Raw genomic sequence first — 15,993 nt, 5'->3', positions numbered from 1 at the left:
TTTTTTTCTTTTATTTTCTTCCATTTTTGCTTCTTTGGTCTTTGACAGAAAGGTCATTGGGTAATGTTTTTAGCATTTTTTTGCCTGATGGTTATTTTATGTGTTTTTTTTTTTTTATAGAATCTCTTCTTTTGTATGGTTGTTGATATAGTTTCCTATCGAAACAATATGTTTTTTATCCCACCCTACTTTTTTTCCCCAGTACTTGTGGGTATTGGTTCCCAGGAGAAAGGGATTGTGGACTCTTACCACATTTATGAAAGAAATATATATATATATATATATATATATATATATATATATATATATATATATATATATATATATATATATATATATGTGTGTGTGTGTGTGTGTTGCTCTTTTTTCTACTAACTACCATAGAGGTGGGAGGGGTGATATTGAGCTCTTAAGGTTTGGGAATCTTAGCCTCCTCCTAGTGGCAGGGAAGGTAATTTCCAGGAGTAATGGAATGTAGACTCTTACCACCAAGAAATGAATTTATCAGGTAAGCATAAATTATGTTCTACCTATCAACCATTATCTATCTATATATCTATCATCTATATCTATCTATTTATCTATCTATCCATAAAAAGATTAGACGCTCCTTTCATATACTCTCTATGTATATATGAATGCCACTTTTGTTGAAAAGACACAAAATAACTTTAGATTTATCAGGAAGCAGGTTATATACAATATGTTTTTGGGTTTTAAGTTATTTGTAACAGATTTCTTCATCACAGGCCCCAGGGGATTGTTCTTTTTTCATATAATACAAATATGCTACAAAAACCACCTGTAAATGATCATAAACATGTGCGTGTTGTGAGTTGGACAACCAAAAAATAAACACACTGTTCAAAAACTCTGAAATGTCAACAGGTTCAGCTTTATTTTACATATTAAGAATGAAATATACAGAGGGTATATGCGATGCTGAGATGACCCTGTGCTCTGAGTAATCAGCTCCCCTTGTCCAGAGTAAACTCCCCTAATAAGCCCTCTCCTGTTTCACCAGTAAAAAGAAACCTTCAGTAAGCACTCTCCCATCTCTCTGGGGTAGAACCTATCTAGCTCACTACCTGTAGGACAGAGGTAATCACACATGAACGATTGGACATTGAATGCCTCTTAACTGAACTTATAGCAAACCTAAATTTACTGACTCAGTATTACTCTTTGTTCTATTACTTTAATTTATATAGAACTGAAACTGGGTCAAAGAAAGCAGCCAATTTCTAACACTAAGGTTTTTAGAAAGCAGTGGAGACGGGAAAGTAACTATAATGTACAGTATATGCTGGTTCTACAGTACTGGTTCTACAGTATATGCTGGTTCTACAGTACTGGTTCTACAGAATATCCTGGTTCTACAGTACTGGTTCTACAGTATATACTGGTTCTACAGTACTGGTTCTACAGTATATCCTGGTTCTACAGTACTGGTTCTACAGTATATACTGGTTCTACAGTATATACTGGTTCTACAGTAAATCCTGGTTCTACAGTACTGGTTCTACAGTATATACTGGTTCTGCAGTACTGGTTCTACAGTATATACTGGTTCTACAGTATATCCTGGTTCTACAGTATATCCTGTTTCTATATGTCAGTAGCTCACTTTTGGTGCGGTTGAAAACTTGCATATAGCCCCTTGTATATTGCACTGACAGTGCCTGAGCTGTGCTTCTTGAGGGAATGAAGGGTACGAGCAAAGAGCAGACAGACCTTGGGAAAGAGGAAAGGCTCTGCTTATAGTTTCTCTGTCGGAAGGGACAGCAGTTTAGCATCAAAGCGTAATACTGATCCATCACAGAAAGAAATGGTTAAGGCTCTTGGGATTTTTGTATATATGCATCTAAACCCTAATGTACCATAGAAGGCTTCACTACTTGCTGAATCCAATATATCTACTGAAACACTTAGCAAAAGCACACGGATAAGTACATTTTCCAAGATACTTCCACTACTCTTCTTGCCCATAACCTTAATCTCTACAGCTACTGCGATGAACTTTGCGTCAAGGAAATGCAAGCCACCAACATCTCATTAGACTCCCCTCAAGTCCCCAATGATTCCGTTCCTGGTTTAAATTCTAACCCAAGCCACGCTTGTGCAAACTCCTTGGTTGTGTGAGATATAGACATGTCTCTTTTTGGGGCAATAGAAGAAGTGGAGAGCTTAGACTCAGGGAATGATACCCCAGATGCCCTAAACTGTCATTTCCCGACAGAATCAAAGATGATGCGATTCTGTTCCGCTTGCTGCTTCTGGTTCTGTGTCTTAGCAATTTCAATCATCTGTCTTAGGATATGGAATGTAAGGTCAATGGAAATAGGCGGGTCTTCCCTCTTCAAGCGGTCTGAGAATGCATCAATGAGGCTCCTGGTTGACTCATTTGGAACGTTCTCCTGAAAGAGAGTCTGCAGCATACTGAACACGTGAGCCAGTTCCTGAGCTGAGATCTGATGGTCAGAGGATAAAGATCCCTTACTGAGCCACAGCTGTACTTGAGGGTCACCTCCTCCCTCTACCTCCCGTTGGAACTTCTCACGTAGGAAATACAACAGGGTCTGGGCACTGTCGTCGCTAAGCATTCCATTTAGGCTGAGGTGAGGACCCTCAAAAAAGTTTCTGCTCAATGGGCGAGCTCCAGCATGGGCTGTGAGAATCAAGTAACAAGTCAATAGTGTGAATGGCGTGGTCTTCATTACTATGGAGTCTTGGAGACCTGATGATATGAAAACAAGAGCGAAAGTCTCAGCATTTATTGTCTGAACTTTTAGCAACACCACTAAAACAAATTACAGTTAGGTAGGTTAACAAAATGCGTTGAGGTAAACTACTTTATAAAGAGGGTTAGAAACAATGGTAAGTGGTTTAAGGGTAAGCACAGTATAACTGATTGCACTGTAGGACTGTTGCGGGCACTTTACAAGATTTGGCCAGATATGGTAATAACCAATCCTCCGTTTCCTATCAGGTATTCTTTCTTTTTTTGAAAATGTGGCTGAACGTTAAGATTGCCCATAGGTTTTATTGATTGTTTTATAGTGTATAGCCATCTTTATATAAAGTCACCAGCTTTAGTCCCCCTAAACTGAGGGATTAAATTGTGTAGGACTCACGCACAAATTATAACATTAGGAGGGGAGTTTACCCAAGTGCTTTCGTTCTTTAAACCATCTTTTTATATACGTTTGGGTCTAGTGCACAAGTATCTCTTCTTTGTAAAGTGTCCTGCCAGTTAATTTATTGCATTGAACTTGACTCTTGTCAGTTTCTGTGCTTTATGTCTTCATTTAACCAGCTCAATCGCTCATCATATCTCCGTTACTGTTATGCTCATATCTATAACTTTCCTAACTGTCTATTATTTATTTCTACAGTTTTCTCAAATTATGCACCCCATGTGTTTCGAGCTAAAGTAAAAAGGGCTTAGTTAAGTCTTTCTGGTCCTGTAGTTGACAGTGGATATATTAGTTTCAAGATATACTTGGTCTGTATTGATTGTGGATTTCCTCTATTTTACATGCTAGGGAGTATCCTTAGAAGTAAATGCTAAGGACATAAAGTGCATTTTAATATTGTAAATGTAGTTTCTGGAAGACTTTCAGAGTCAGTGTCACCTGCTGCCAGCAATGATCTAATATGCTGCAGAGCACTGACAATGGGCCAACAGAACCGTTTGGAAAAGAAAGGGTTATACACTATCGAGAAACAGCACACCCCACCTTTTCACAAGGGTTAAAATATAGACGTTTATGCTCAAGGCTATCCTAAAGGTTTCAATGATCACAGATTTTTTTTAGTAAATTCATAAAGATATTTAACTAGATCTGACAATCAAGAGGTTAAATTCCAGCTTGCTTTCCTAAATGACCATACAATGCAACAAGCAGATACAATATTAATTCAAGCTACGCCTCTCATGAAAGGAGCCATGATAGGGTTATTTTTATGCCCATAACCATAATTTTACAGATCTCTGCAACAGGTGGGTACAGGACTATTGAGTGAACAATTATTTAAAGTGATATTTTTCTGCCAGTAATATCCTAAGTCCCCTCGAGCATGCAATAAATGCAAAGAACAGAAGTGGTCTTTGTAATTGTACAGTATATTATAACAGAATCTATCATATTTGCATTACAAAAATAAACTGCTGGATAACTCTAAATCAGACCAAGGGCATCCAAATTAAAATATCAATATAGAGAGTCCAATACAACCTCTTACCTTATGCTGCGAAGTCCAAAGTAGTGCAGATCGGTCAGCTGAGCAGGAATGCTACAGATTCAAAGATTACTTCGGCCTCTAGTCAGAGATCTATCAGGACTAGAGAAAACAGCAAGGAAGGCTAATTGGTTTTAGAGGCACAGTCTGGATAATGCTGTAGAAAGTAAAGGAACCGGTCTGGATAGTTGGTGTGGATGTCACGTGTCCAGTTTAGAGACCTGGGATGCAAGTCTCAGGTCCTGATCTGGATGCTAGAGCTCCAGTCTAGAGAACTTGGAATGATAACAATTGAAGTGTCTGAAGAGCTGGGATGGATGACACTCACCGATGTGTGCGTTAAGAGTTTATGTAGATTTCTTAGGTCTACTGATGCCTGGAATCTCTCTTTTTCTCTTAGCCACTCTTGATGCACACAATGACCAGCCTTATATACACATAAGGAAACCTCAAATGACGTCAATGAATAGGTGATTGCAGCTAGGTTCTTAAAATAGGGCTTATTAACGGGGACCCATCAACCTTGATTTGGGGAAGAGGCTATCACAGATGTAACCTCAAGGGCAAGGATACAACTTCGAGGCTAGGCTAAAGTTTATTTGATAATATATATATATATATATATATATATATATATATATATATATATATATATATATATATATATATATATATATTTTATTAAAACGTTAAGATAACTGAGCATGATATGACTGACAATTTCTCAGGGCAAGAAAAGAAGCAACAATTGAAGGATGGTCTTTAATGCTTAGGGATGGGGGTGGGAAATACTGAATGGATTAACAACTCATAGGTTCTCACTTAGGTTCCATGACGTTTTCTATTTTTTAGGTGTCTCTGTGTGAAGGATTTACCTTTCCCTATCAATCCAATGCTCCTCGCTTTTCCCCGTCTCTATCTGCACCACTCTGTCTCTCTCAGCTTTAATATATTATTATATGTGCATTAAAATAAAGGGATCGTCAGCTGCCAAAGCACGGCGCTGAGCTAAATATAGGCAAGTAGCGCAGAGCCAACGTCTTCTTTATTTCTGTCATTTACATCTTGTAGTTAATTCCTTTGTTTGTTTTTTCCTTCCTCCCTATGTGTTGTTCAGTCGCTCTTTTGCACCAACTCTACCTGTTTTACTACCTCTTCCTATTTTCATTGTCTCCTCACTCTACTCTTTCCCTTTTCATTCGGGATCCTCTTTACATCTATATCCCACTTTATGTAATTGCCCCCCCTCAGCTATTTGATCTGTTATAGTCTCCATATCCAGCTCTCACCTCTTGCTTCAGTACAGTATGATAAACATTTCTCTTTTAAAAAACTACACTTGTTTTTCTAGAGTTATCAGTACAGAAGATTATCTGGCTCCCCTTTCTTGCTGCTGATTAGTAACTTTCTTTCATTTGTTTTCGAACCATATGGGTTTAGTGGTCTTGACTTTTAATTCAATAACTTACAACTATAGAAGAAGCAAACAATATATGTAATTTAAGTAACTCTATGCACGTTAATTGATATGTATCATTAGGGCCAGAGAGCAATGTCTCGTGATAATTGTTGTTATGAAGGACCAAGAATATGTCACACTTGTATGGTGGTCCCGAGCATTGTACAATGTCATGATTTTCATTGTCACATCTGAAGTGGTAACTCTCCTTTGTCCTAATAAAACACAATGCGAAATAATATTAATTCACGCAATGGTTTGTGGTGTTTAAGTGGATCGTGTTTCCAGCAAATCAGGTAACAGAATAACAACATATTTCACTGTTTTGACTTTGGGCATGGTGCTGAACTATCAGCTGAATGGGATCTGTCCATGGTGCTGAACTATCAGCGGACTGGGATCCGTCCATGGTGCTGAACTATCAGCGGACTGGGATCCGTCCATGGTGCTGAACTATCAGCGGACTGGGATCCGTCCATGGTGCTGAACTATCAGCTGAATGGGATCTGTCCATGGTGCTGAACTATCAGCTGAATGGGATCTGTCCATGGTGCTGAACTATCAGCTGAATGGGATCTGTCCATGGTGCTGAACTATCAGCTGAATGGGATCTGTCCATGGTGCTGAACTATCAGCGGAATGGGATCTGTCCATGGTGCTGAACTATCAGCGGACTGGGATCTGTCCATGGTGCTGAACTATCAGCGGACTGGGATCCGTCCATGGTGCTGAACTATCAGCTGAATGGGATCTGTCCATGGTGCTGAACTATCAGCTGAATGGTATCTGTCCATGGTGGGGAACTATCAGCTGAATGGGATCTGTCCATGGTGCTGAACTATCAGCGGAATGGGATCCGTCCATGGTGCTGAACTATCAGCGGACTGGGATCCGTCCATGGTGCTGAACTATCAGCGGATTGGGATCCGTCCATGGTGCTGAACTATCAGCTGAATGGGAGGATCCGTCCATGGTGCTGAACTATCAGCGGAATGGGATCTGTCCATGGTGCTGAACTATCAGCGGACTGGGATCTGTCCATGGTGCTGAACTATCAGGGGACTGGGATCTGTCCATGGTGCTGAACTATCAGCGGACTGGGATCCGTCCATGGTGCTGAACTATCAGGGGACTGGGATCCGCCCATGGTGCTGAACTATCAGCAGACTGGGATCCGTCCATGGTGCTGAACTATCAGCAGACTGGGATCTGTCCACGGTGCTGAACTATCAGCGGAATGGGATCTGTCTATGGTGCTGAACTTGTGTTTTTTTTCCAGTGATTTAAACGGTTTATGCCCTGTCCAAGGTGCTGAACTAAAATACAGTATAAGCAGCGCCACTACACAACCCTAACTACAGCTAAAACCCAGACAAAGTAATTTTCATTGTGACAACTTTACTTGTGTAGAATCACAGACATGAAATAAATGAGTTGGGCAGTGTTGGGAAATACTTCAATTTCGCTCTATTGAGAACATCTCAGCATGAATATACTTTGTGACACTTCTGAAGTAGTTGTGAAATTCATATATAACCGAAATATCTGTAATGTTTGAGACACCCAGAGGCTCTGTTAATGTAATAGACTTACAAATAAATACAAAGCTGGAAATATAAAATATTTTACAACTTATCTCACAAAATTATTTTAATTATAGGTTTCCTTAAATTACATGCTCAGATGCTAAATATTGCCCATAGTTAAGCAACTTTAAAATAACATTCAAGTAAATGTTGTTCCTGTATCCGATATTATCTGCATTTCAAAATAACACTTTTAAAATAAAGTCATTTTTTTAGAAAAAAATATGCATTGTTTTGCAGCCCCAAAACACACCCCTTAAATGGCCCATCAACCTTGTTTATCTTCTGTAATTAATGTTCCTTTAATACCAGATGCCACTGACTCTTTGGGAAGCTATGGTCAGTTGCAAATCAGTACCAGGATGTTTGGTGCCTAAGGCGCTATAATGACCATACACAGACGTGATATGAAAACAAGTGCTTCAAGGGACATGAAACCCACATTTTTTCTTTCATGATTCATACAGAGAATGTAAATTTTATACAACTTTCCAATTTACTTCTATTATCTAATTTGTTTCAATCTCTTTGTATCCTTTGTTTAAAAACAGGTGAGTCAATAACATGAGGCATATATGTGCAGATACCAATCAGCATCTCCTGAGCCTACCTAGGTATGCTTTTCAACAAAGGATACCCGACGAACAAACAAATTAGATGGTAGAAGTACATCGGAACTTGTTTTAAAGTACACTCTCTAAATCACAAGAGAGAAAAATGTGGGTTTCATATCCCTTTAACTCTGTCTTTAACAGATCACAACTACAAAACAATGCATTTTATACTAATATTATGACCATGGCTAGTCTTATTTTCTGCAGACTAAAGCCCATATTAGCTCCTCCCAATAAGACAAGTGGTGGGAGTTTGGCTATTGAAAAACAATTGCAGCAAACAAAATGTTCTTTCATTTTAAAACTTAGACTTAGTTGTTCTAGGCATATTCCTTTCTTTGTTAGTACAGAGCTTTGTTCTGTTAATTCCATCTAAACAACTATGAGTGTGTATTCTTGTTATATTTGACCTTTAAGTGCCCTTTGTCTATGTGTTCACAGATTTGATGTTTGTACTTTTTGAAAAATTCCATAAAAATCTGTTACAAAAAAATGGACTTTTCTGTTCTGCTATGGAATAACATATCAGTCATGTATTGTAATTACAAAGGTGTGTACTGTCCCTTTAAGTCTGAAAATTGTTGATTTTCTTCACAAGCCTGACTGTCACATATTTGTCCTTAACTGGCTTCAGCTGCATAACAATGCAGGTTTGGGTAACAAAATAACTCCAGCTACAAGTAAGGTGTTAATAAATTGAAAAAGTTATGATACAAATATCATACACAAGCACACACACATGGTATTGATTAACCCCTTAGTGAACAGTGCCAAAAACATCAGTGATTGACTCCTTATTTGCACATATATTAGTGTTTGACTCTTTATTTGCCACTGACACATACAATTTCTTTTTTGTCACTTACACACACTAGTGATAAATCCCTTTCATTACCACTAACACACACACAACCTCCTTGGTTACTATTAACACTCAATAGTGATTAACCCCTTGCTAACCAGGGCATCAAACACACGTTAGTGATTTGCACTTTTCTTTCACACAGCATTATAATTAACCCCATGTCTGCTAATATACTGTCATTTATTGGTGTTCAGTTACAACTAGGAGTACAATTGTTTCTTTCCTCTGATCTCCCTTGTATTATGTGATGACCATCAGCAATCACAGACACATATACATATTGTGAACTCTTGCACATGCTCAGTAGGAACTGATGCTTCAGAAAGTGTGCATATAAAACACTGTGCAGAAACTCATTAGGGTTTTTTTATTGCATGAACTGTTTGGATAGTTATTTGTGTCTTTAATGTCCCTATAGGGCTTTATTATATTTTTCCAGTGGTGAGGACTACTATTCACTATCTAATTTCTCTCTACATCATTGTTTTATTTATTTTTATTATCAGGTATTTGTAGAGCGCCAACAGGTTCCGCAGCGCTATTAACATAAATGGTATATAAAATAAAATTTACAGGGGTCAAGTGGGTAGAGTTGCACTGTTGTAGTCGGCTCTTATGAAGGTGAACTACAAACAGTTGGGCTCATAGGCTTACATGCTATGGGGTTTAAAGGGATAGCAGTGGAGATAGGAAGGTTAGTGTAGGTTGTAAGCGTCCCTGAATAGTAGAGACTTCAGGGAGCACTTGAAGCTTTCAAAACTAAGGGAGAGTCTTGTGGAGCAAGGCAGAGAGTTCCACAAGATGAGAGCCAGTCTGGAGAAATCCTGTAAACGGGAATGTGAGGAGGTAATGAGAGGAGGAGAGTAGGTCATGAGCGGAGTGAAGGGGATGGTAGAGTATCTGGAGACAAGGTCTGAGATGTAGGGGCGAGCAGTGCAGTTGAGGGCTTTGTGTGTCAGAGTGAGAATTTTGTGTTTAATCCTGAAGGCAAGAGGAAGCCAGGTAAGAGATTGGCAGAGAGGTGCAGCAGATGAAGAGCAACGTGTAAGGAAGATGAGCCTGACAGAGGCATTCATTATGGATTGTAAAGGAGCTAGGCGGCAGCTAGGGAGACCAGAGAGTTTTAAGGTGGAAGCGGCAGGCTTTAGCCAAGGACTTAATGCGAGGAGTGAAAGAGAGATCTGAGTCAAGTGTGACCACAAGACATCGGGCATGTGGGGTTGGGGTAATGATGGAGTTATCAACAGTTATAGAGAAATGGGGGGTGGAGATTTTGGAAGAAGGGGGGAAATAAGGAGTTCAGTTTTGGAGAGATTTAGCTTGAGGTAGTGAGAGGACATTCAAGATGAAATATGAGAGAGACAGTGACACGGGTTAGCAAGGAAGGAGATAGTTCTGGTGCAGAGAGGTAGATTTGGATGTCGTCGGCATAAAATGATAATGAAACTCGTGGGACTTTATTAAGGAACCTAATGATGACCTGTAGATTGAGAAGAGAAGGGGACCGATGACAGAGCCTTGTGGTACCCTAACAGAAAGAGGTAATGGGGCAGAGGATGCCCCAGAGAAGTCTACACTAAAGGTACAGTTAGACAGATAGTAAGAGAACCACGAGACAGCAGTGTCACAGATGCCGAAGGAATGGAGGGTTTGGAGCAAAAAAGGGTGGTCGACAGTATCAAAGGCTGCAGACAGATCAAGGAGGATAAGCAGAGAGAAGTGCCCTTTGGATTTTGCTGTAAGTAGGTCGTTAGTAACCTTAACAATTGCTGTCTCTGTGGAGTGCAGGGGGAGAAATCCAGATTGCACTGGGTACAAGGAGGGAGTTTAATCTAAGTAAATGGGATAGACGTGCATCTAGTAAATCATTATTAGTTCAGAAAGGTTTTAACTATGAGTTGTCGTCCTCAAAATGTATTAAGTGCAAATGATGACCATGTGCTGTCTTCCCGCTTTGCCAGTGTGTATGAGGAGGCTGAGTGGCCTAGAATCACAGTGGGAATCTAGGAATGCTGATAACCAGACCCCAGAAATAAACACTAAATCCATGTTATGCACCTCCCTCTAATCATAGGTGCTGCCATTATGGAACCTAAGTTACACTGCAGGTATCTGAAGGAGAGTTGCTGCACTAGGTCAGCACTGGAATGCAGTGAAAATACATTTCAACATGGGGGCACCGAGGACTAGAGGGGGTGGGGGGATAACCTCAGTACTATGTTTATAAATGTATTTAGTGTTTAATGTCCCTTTAAAGAGGCTCAAAACCCACAATTTTCCTTTCATGATTCAGATAGAACAAACAATTTTAAACAACTTTCCAATTTACTTCTATTATCCATTTTGCTTCATTCTCTAAGTATCCTTTATTGAAGGAGCAGTAATGCATTACTGGGAGCTAGCAGAACACATTGATAAGCCAATGACATTTGTATGCAGCCACCAATCAGCAGTTAGCTCAAAGCTTTTGAGCCTACCTAGGTATCTTCTTCAACTAAGGATACAAAAAGAAGAAAGCAAATTAGATAATAGAAGTAAAATGGAAAGTTGTTTGAAATTGTATGTTCTATCTGAATCATGAAAGAAAAATTTGGGGTTTCATGTCCCTTTAAGGGTACTGGGTGGGGTTAAGTATTCAACCCCATTAATCTCGGCTCAATTAAGCCATAGAAGACCCCAAAACTCACCATTGAAAGTGTGTGTGTGTGTCTTAAAGGTATAATGTTAAAGAACAATAAAAAAAACATAATTTATGTAAGAACTTACCTGATAAATTCATTTCTTTCATAGTGGCAAGAGTCCATGAGCTAGTGACGTATAGGATATACATTCCTACCAGGAGGGGGCAAAGTTTCCCAAACCTCAAAATGCCTATAAATACACCTCCCACCTCACTCATACCTCAGTTTAGCGTTTAGCCAAGAAGTGAGGTGTAAAAAAAAGGAGTAAAAAGCGGAACTGGAAAAAATCATAACCATAAAAAAGGGGTGGGTCTCATGGTCTCTTGCCACCATGAAAGAAATTAATTTATCAGGTAAGTTCTTACATAAATTATGTTTTCTTTCATGTAAGAGTCCATGAGCTAGTGAAGTATGGGATGTAATACCCAAGATGTTGAAGTCCATGAGTCACTAGAGGGAGGGATAAAATAAAAACAGCTATAACCGCTGAGAAATTAAATCCAAAAAATAATTACATTTTCTTAAAAATTTTAAAAAACTCAAAACAAAGGCATTAGAATCAAACTGAGACAACTGCCTGAAGAACCTTTCTACAAAAAAGGCTGCTTCAGAAGAAGCAAACACATCAAAATGGTAAAATTTAGTAAAAGTAAGCAAAGAAGACCAAGTTGCTGCTTTGCAAATTTGATCAACTGAAGCTTCATTCTTAAAAGTCCAAGAAGTGGCAACTGATCTAGTAGCATGAGCTGTAATTCTCTGATGCGGAGACTGCCCCGCCTCCAAAGAAGCTTTGTGAATCAAAAGTCTCAATCAAGAAGCCAGAGAAATAGCAGAAGCTTTCTGACCTTTCCTGGAGACAGAAAAAATAACAAATAGTAACAACATAATATTTTAAAGCTCTTACCACATCCAAAGAATGTAAAGACCTTTCAAGAGTATTCTTAGGATTAGGACACAAAGAAGGAACAACATATACTTAGATTTTGCAAAGACATTTGATACAGTGCCACATGAGAGATTAATGCACAACATTAAGGGACTGGGGATAGCTGAAAATGTTAGCTCATGGATAAATAACTGGATAAAAGATAGGGAACAACGAGTAGTAGTAAATTGGACAAAGGTAATCAGTGGAGGCCCCCAGGGATCAGAACTGGGCCCTATTCTTTTTAATATTTTTATAAATGACTTGGAGCAAGGATTAAATAGCGACATCTCTATTTTTGCAGATGATACTAAGTTAAGTAAGGTCATTAGGTCAGAGCAGGATGAACTTTCATTACAAGGGGATCTGCAAAAATTAGAAGTATGGGCAAGTAAATAGAAAATGAGATTTAATACGGAAAAATGCAAGGTTCTACATTTTGGAAGTAAAAATAAGCAGGCAACATATTTTTTTAAATGGGACAAGACTTAGCCAAACAGAGGAGGAAAGGGATTTGGGAGTAGTAATAGATAACAAGCTAAAGATGGGTGCACAATGCAGGGCAGCAGCTTCAAAGGCTAATAAGATACTAGCATGTATTAAAAGATGCATTGATTCAAGGGAGGAAAGCATAATTCTGTCACTATATAAAGCCCTCGTAAGACCTCACCTTGAGTATGGAGTGCAGTTCTGGGGACCAATCGCAAAAAAAGATATTGCAGAACTAGAAAAGTCCAGAGAAGGGCCACAAAGCTAAAAAGGGATTGGAGAAATTCACCTATGAGGAGAGGCTATCCAAACTGGGTCTGTTTTCTTTAGAAAAAAGGCGCTTGAGAGGTGACATGATTACTTTATATAAATATATTCAAGGCCCATATTCAGAGATGGCAGAAGCTCTGTTTATTCCAAGAAAATAGTTTCTGACAAGAGGTCACAATTTAAGGTTGGAGGAAAGGAGATTTAATCTTGTGCAACGGAAACGTTTTTTCACTGTAAGAGCAATAAAATTGTGGAACTCATTACCAAAGGAGGTAGTGAATGCCAATACCCTAAATACATTTAAAAATAGTCTGGATACATTTCTGTATATAAACAAAATTCATAGATATGATTGCTAGTATTAAATGAGTCACCTTTTAGTGGGGTTATTTAAGCTTAACTGAAGCTTTTTGTAAGTATTTTAGATTTGTATAGGTTGAACTCGATGGACTTCAGTCTTTTTTCCAACCTTATCTACTATGTTAACAATTTCCCTATTAATGTTTTTAGAATTCACAACTTTAGGCAAAAATTTAAATGAAGTCCGCAAAACAGCTTTATCTTGATGGAAAATCAGATAAGGAGACTCACAAGAGAGAGCAGACAATTCAGAAACTCTTCTAGCAGAAGAGATAGCCAAAAGAAATAACACTTTCCAAGAAAGCAATTTAATGTCCAGATAATGCATAGGCTCCAAAGGAGGAGCCTGTAAAGTCTTGAAAACCAAATTGAGACTCCAAGGGGGAGAAATAGATTTAATAACAGGTTTGATACGAATCAAAGCCTGAATAAAACAGTAAATATCAGGAAGGAAATTTGTCCTTTCATACGCCTAGATTTAGAGTTCTGCGTTAGCCGTCAAAAGCAGCGTTAAGGGGTCCTAACGCTGCTTTTGGCCGCCCGCTGGTATTTAGAGTCAGGCAGGAAAGGGTCTAACGCTCACTTTCAAGCCGCAACTTTTCCATACCGCAGATCCCCTTACGCCAATTGCGTATCCTATCTTTTCAATGGGATCTTCCTAACGCTGGTATTTAGAGTCTTGGCTGAAGTGAGCGGTAGACCCTCTACTGACAAGACTCCTACCGCCCATGGAAAGGCTGTAGTTAAGAGCTTTATGGACTAACGCCGGTATATAAAGCTCTTAACTACAGTGCTCTAAAGTACACTAACACCCATAAACTACCTATGTACCCCTAAACCGAAGTCCCTCCACATCGCCGCCACTCTAACAAATATTTTTAACCCCTAATCTGCCGACCGCACATCGCCGCCACCTACGTTATACTTATGAACCCCTAATCTGCTGCCCCTAACATTGCCGACCCCTATATTATATTTATTAACCCCTAATCTGCTCCCCCCCAATGTCGCCGCTACCACTATAATAAATGTATTAACCCCTAAACCGCTGCACTCCCACCTTACAAACACTATAATAAATAGTATTAACCCCTAATCTGCCCCCCCCAACGTTGCCGCCACCTAACTTCAAGTATTAACCCCTAATCTGCCGACCCGACCTCGCCGCTACTATAATAAATGTATTAACCCCTAAAGCTAAGTCTAACCCTAACCCTAACACCCCCCTAAATTTAAAATTATTTTAATCTAACAAAATAAATTAACTCTTATTAACTAAAGTCTTCCTATTTAAAACTAAATACTTACCTGTAAAATAAACCCTAATCTAGCTACAATATAACAAATAATTATATTGTAGATATTTTAGGATTTATATTTATTTTACAGGCAACTTTGTATTTATTTTAACTAGGTACAATAGCTATTAAATAGTTATTAACTATTTAATAGCTACCTAGTTAAAATAATTACAAAATTACCTGTAAAATAAATCCTAACCTAAGTTACAATTAAACCTAACACTCCACTATCATTAAATTAATTAAATAAATTACCTACAATTAAATAAACTATTCTATAATACAAAAAACCCACTAAATTACAAAAAATAAAAAATATTACAAGAATTTGAAACTAATTACACCTAATCTAAGCCCCCTAATAAAATAAAAAAAAGAATAATAATAAAAGTCCCTACCCTATTCTACATTACAAATTAACCAGCTCTTTTACCAGCCCTTAAAAGGGCTTTTTGCGGGGCTTGCCCCAAAGTAATCAGCTCTTTTGCCTGTAAAAAAAAAATACAACCCCTCCCCAACATTAAAACCCACCACCCACATACCCCTACTCTAACCCACCCAAACCCCCCTTAAATAAACCTAACACTACCCCCCTGAAGATCTCCCTACCTTGAGTCGTCTTGACCCAGCCGGGTCGAAGTCTTGATCCGATGGGGCAGAAGAGGACATCCAGACCAGCAGAAGTCTTCATCCTATCCGGGCAGAAGAGGATATCCGGACCGGCAGACATCTTCATCCAAGTGGCATCTTCTATCTTCATCCATCCGATGAGGAGCGGCTCCATCTTCAAGACCTCCGGCGCGGAACATCCTTCTTCACTGACGACTACCCGACGAATGAAGGTTCCTTTAAGTGACGTCATCCAATATGGCGTCCCTCGAATTCCGATTGGCTGATAGGATTCTATCAGCCAATTAAGGTAGGAAAAATCTTATTGGCTGATTCAATCAGCCAATCAGATTCAAGTTCAATCTGATTGGCTGATCCAATCAGCCAATCGGATTGAGCTTGCATTCTATTGGCTGATTGGAACAGCCAATAGAATGCCAGCTCAATCCAATTGGCTGATTGGATCAGCCAATCGGATTGAACTTGAATCAGCCAATCAGATTTTTCCTACCTTAATTCCGATTGGCTGATAGAATCTTATCAGCCAATCGGAATTCGAGGGACGCCATCTTGGATGACGTCACTTAAAGCA

General features: G+C 39.0%; 1 protein-coding gene across 1 annotated transcript; it reads right to left on the bottom strand.

Annotated features, from left to right (window-relative positions):
* Nucleotides 1-2,144: 2,144 nt before the first annotated feature.
* Nucleotides 2,145-2,814, bottom strand: UCN (urocortin). The gene has a single exon (XM_053708895.1). It carries the CDS (start codon nucleotides 2,715-2,717, stop codon nucleotides 2,226-2,228), a length of 492 nt encoding a protein of 163 aa, XP_053564870.1. The 5' UTR covers nucleotides 2,718-2,814; the 3' UTR covers nucleotides 2,145-2,225.
* Nucleotides 2,815-15,993: the final 13,179 nt, after the last annotated feature.

The sequence above is a fragment of the Bombina bombina genome, chromosome 4 (assembly GCF_027579735.1).
Source record: "Bombina bombina isolate aBomBom1 chromosome 4, aBomBom1.pri, whole genome shotgun sequence".
Lineage (NCBI taxonomy): Eukaryota > Metazoa > Chordata > Amphibia > Anura > Bombinatoridae > Bombina > Bombina bombina.
This window is presented reverse-complemented; position numbering and strand designations above follow the sequence as displayed.

Coding starts and splice junctions, on each gene's coding strand:
- UCN (XM_053708895.1), bottom strand. CDS start 2,717: ATGAAGACCACGCCATTCACACTATTGACTTGTTACTTGATTCTCACA.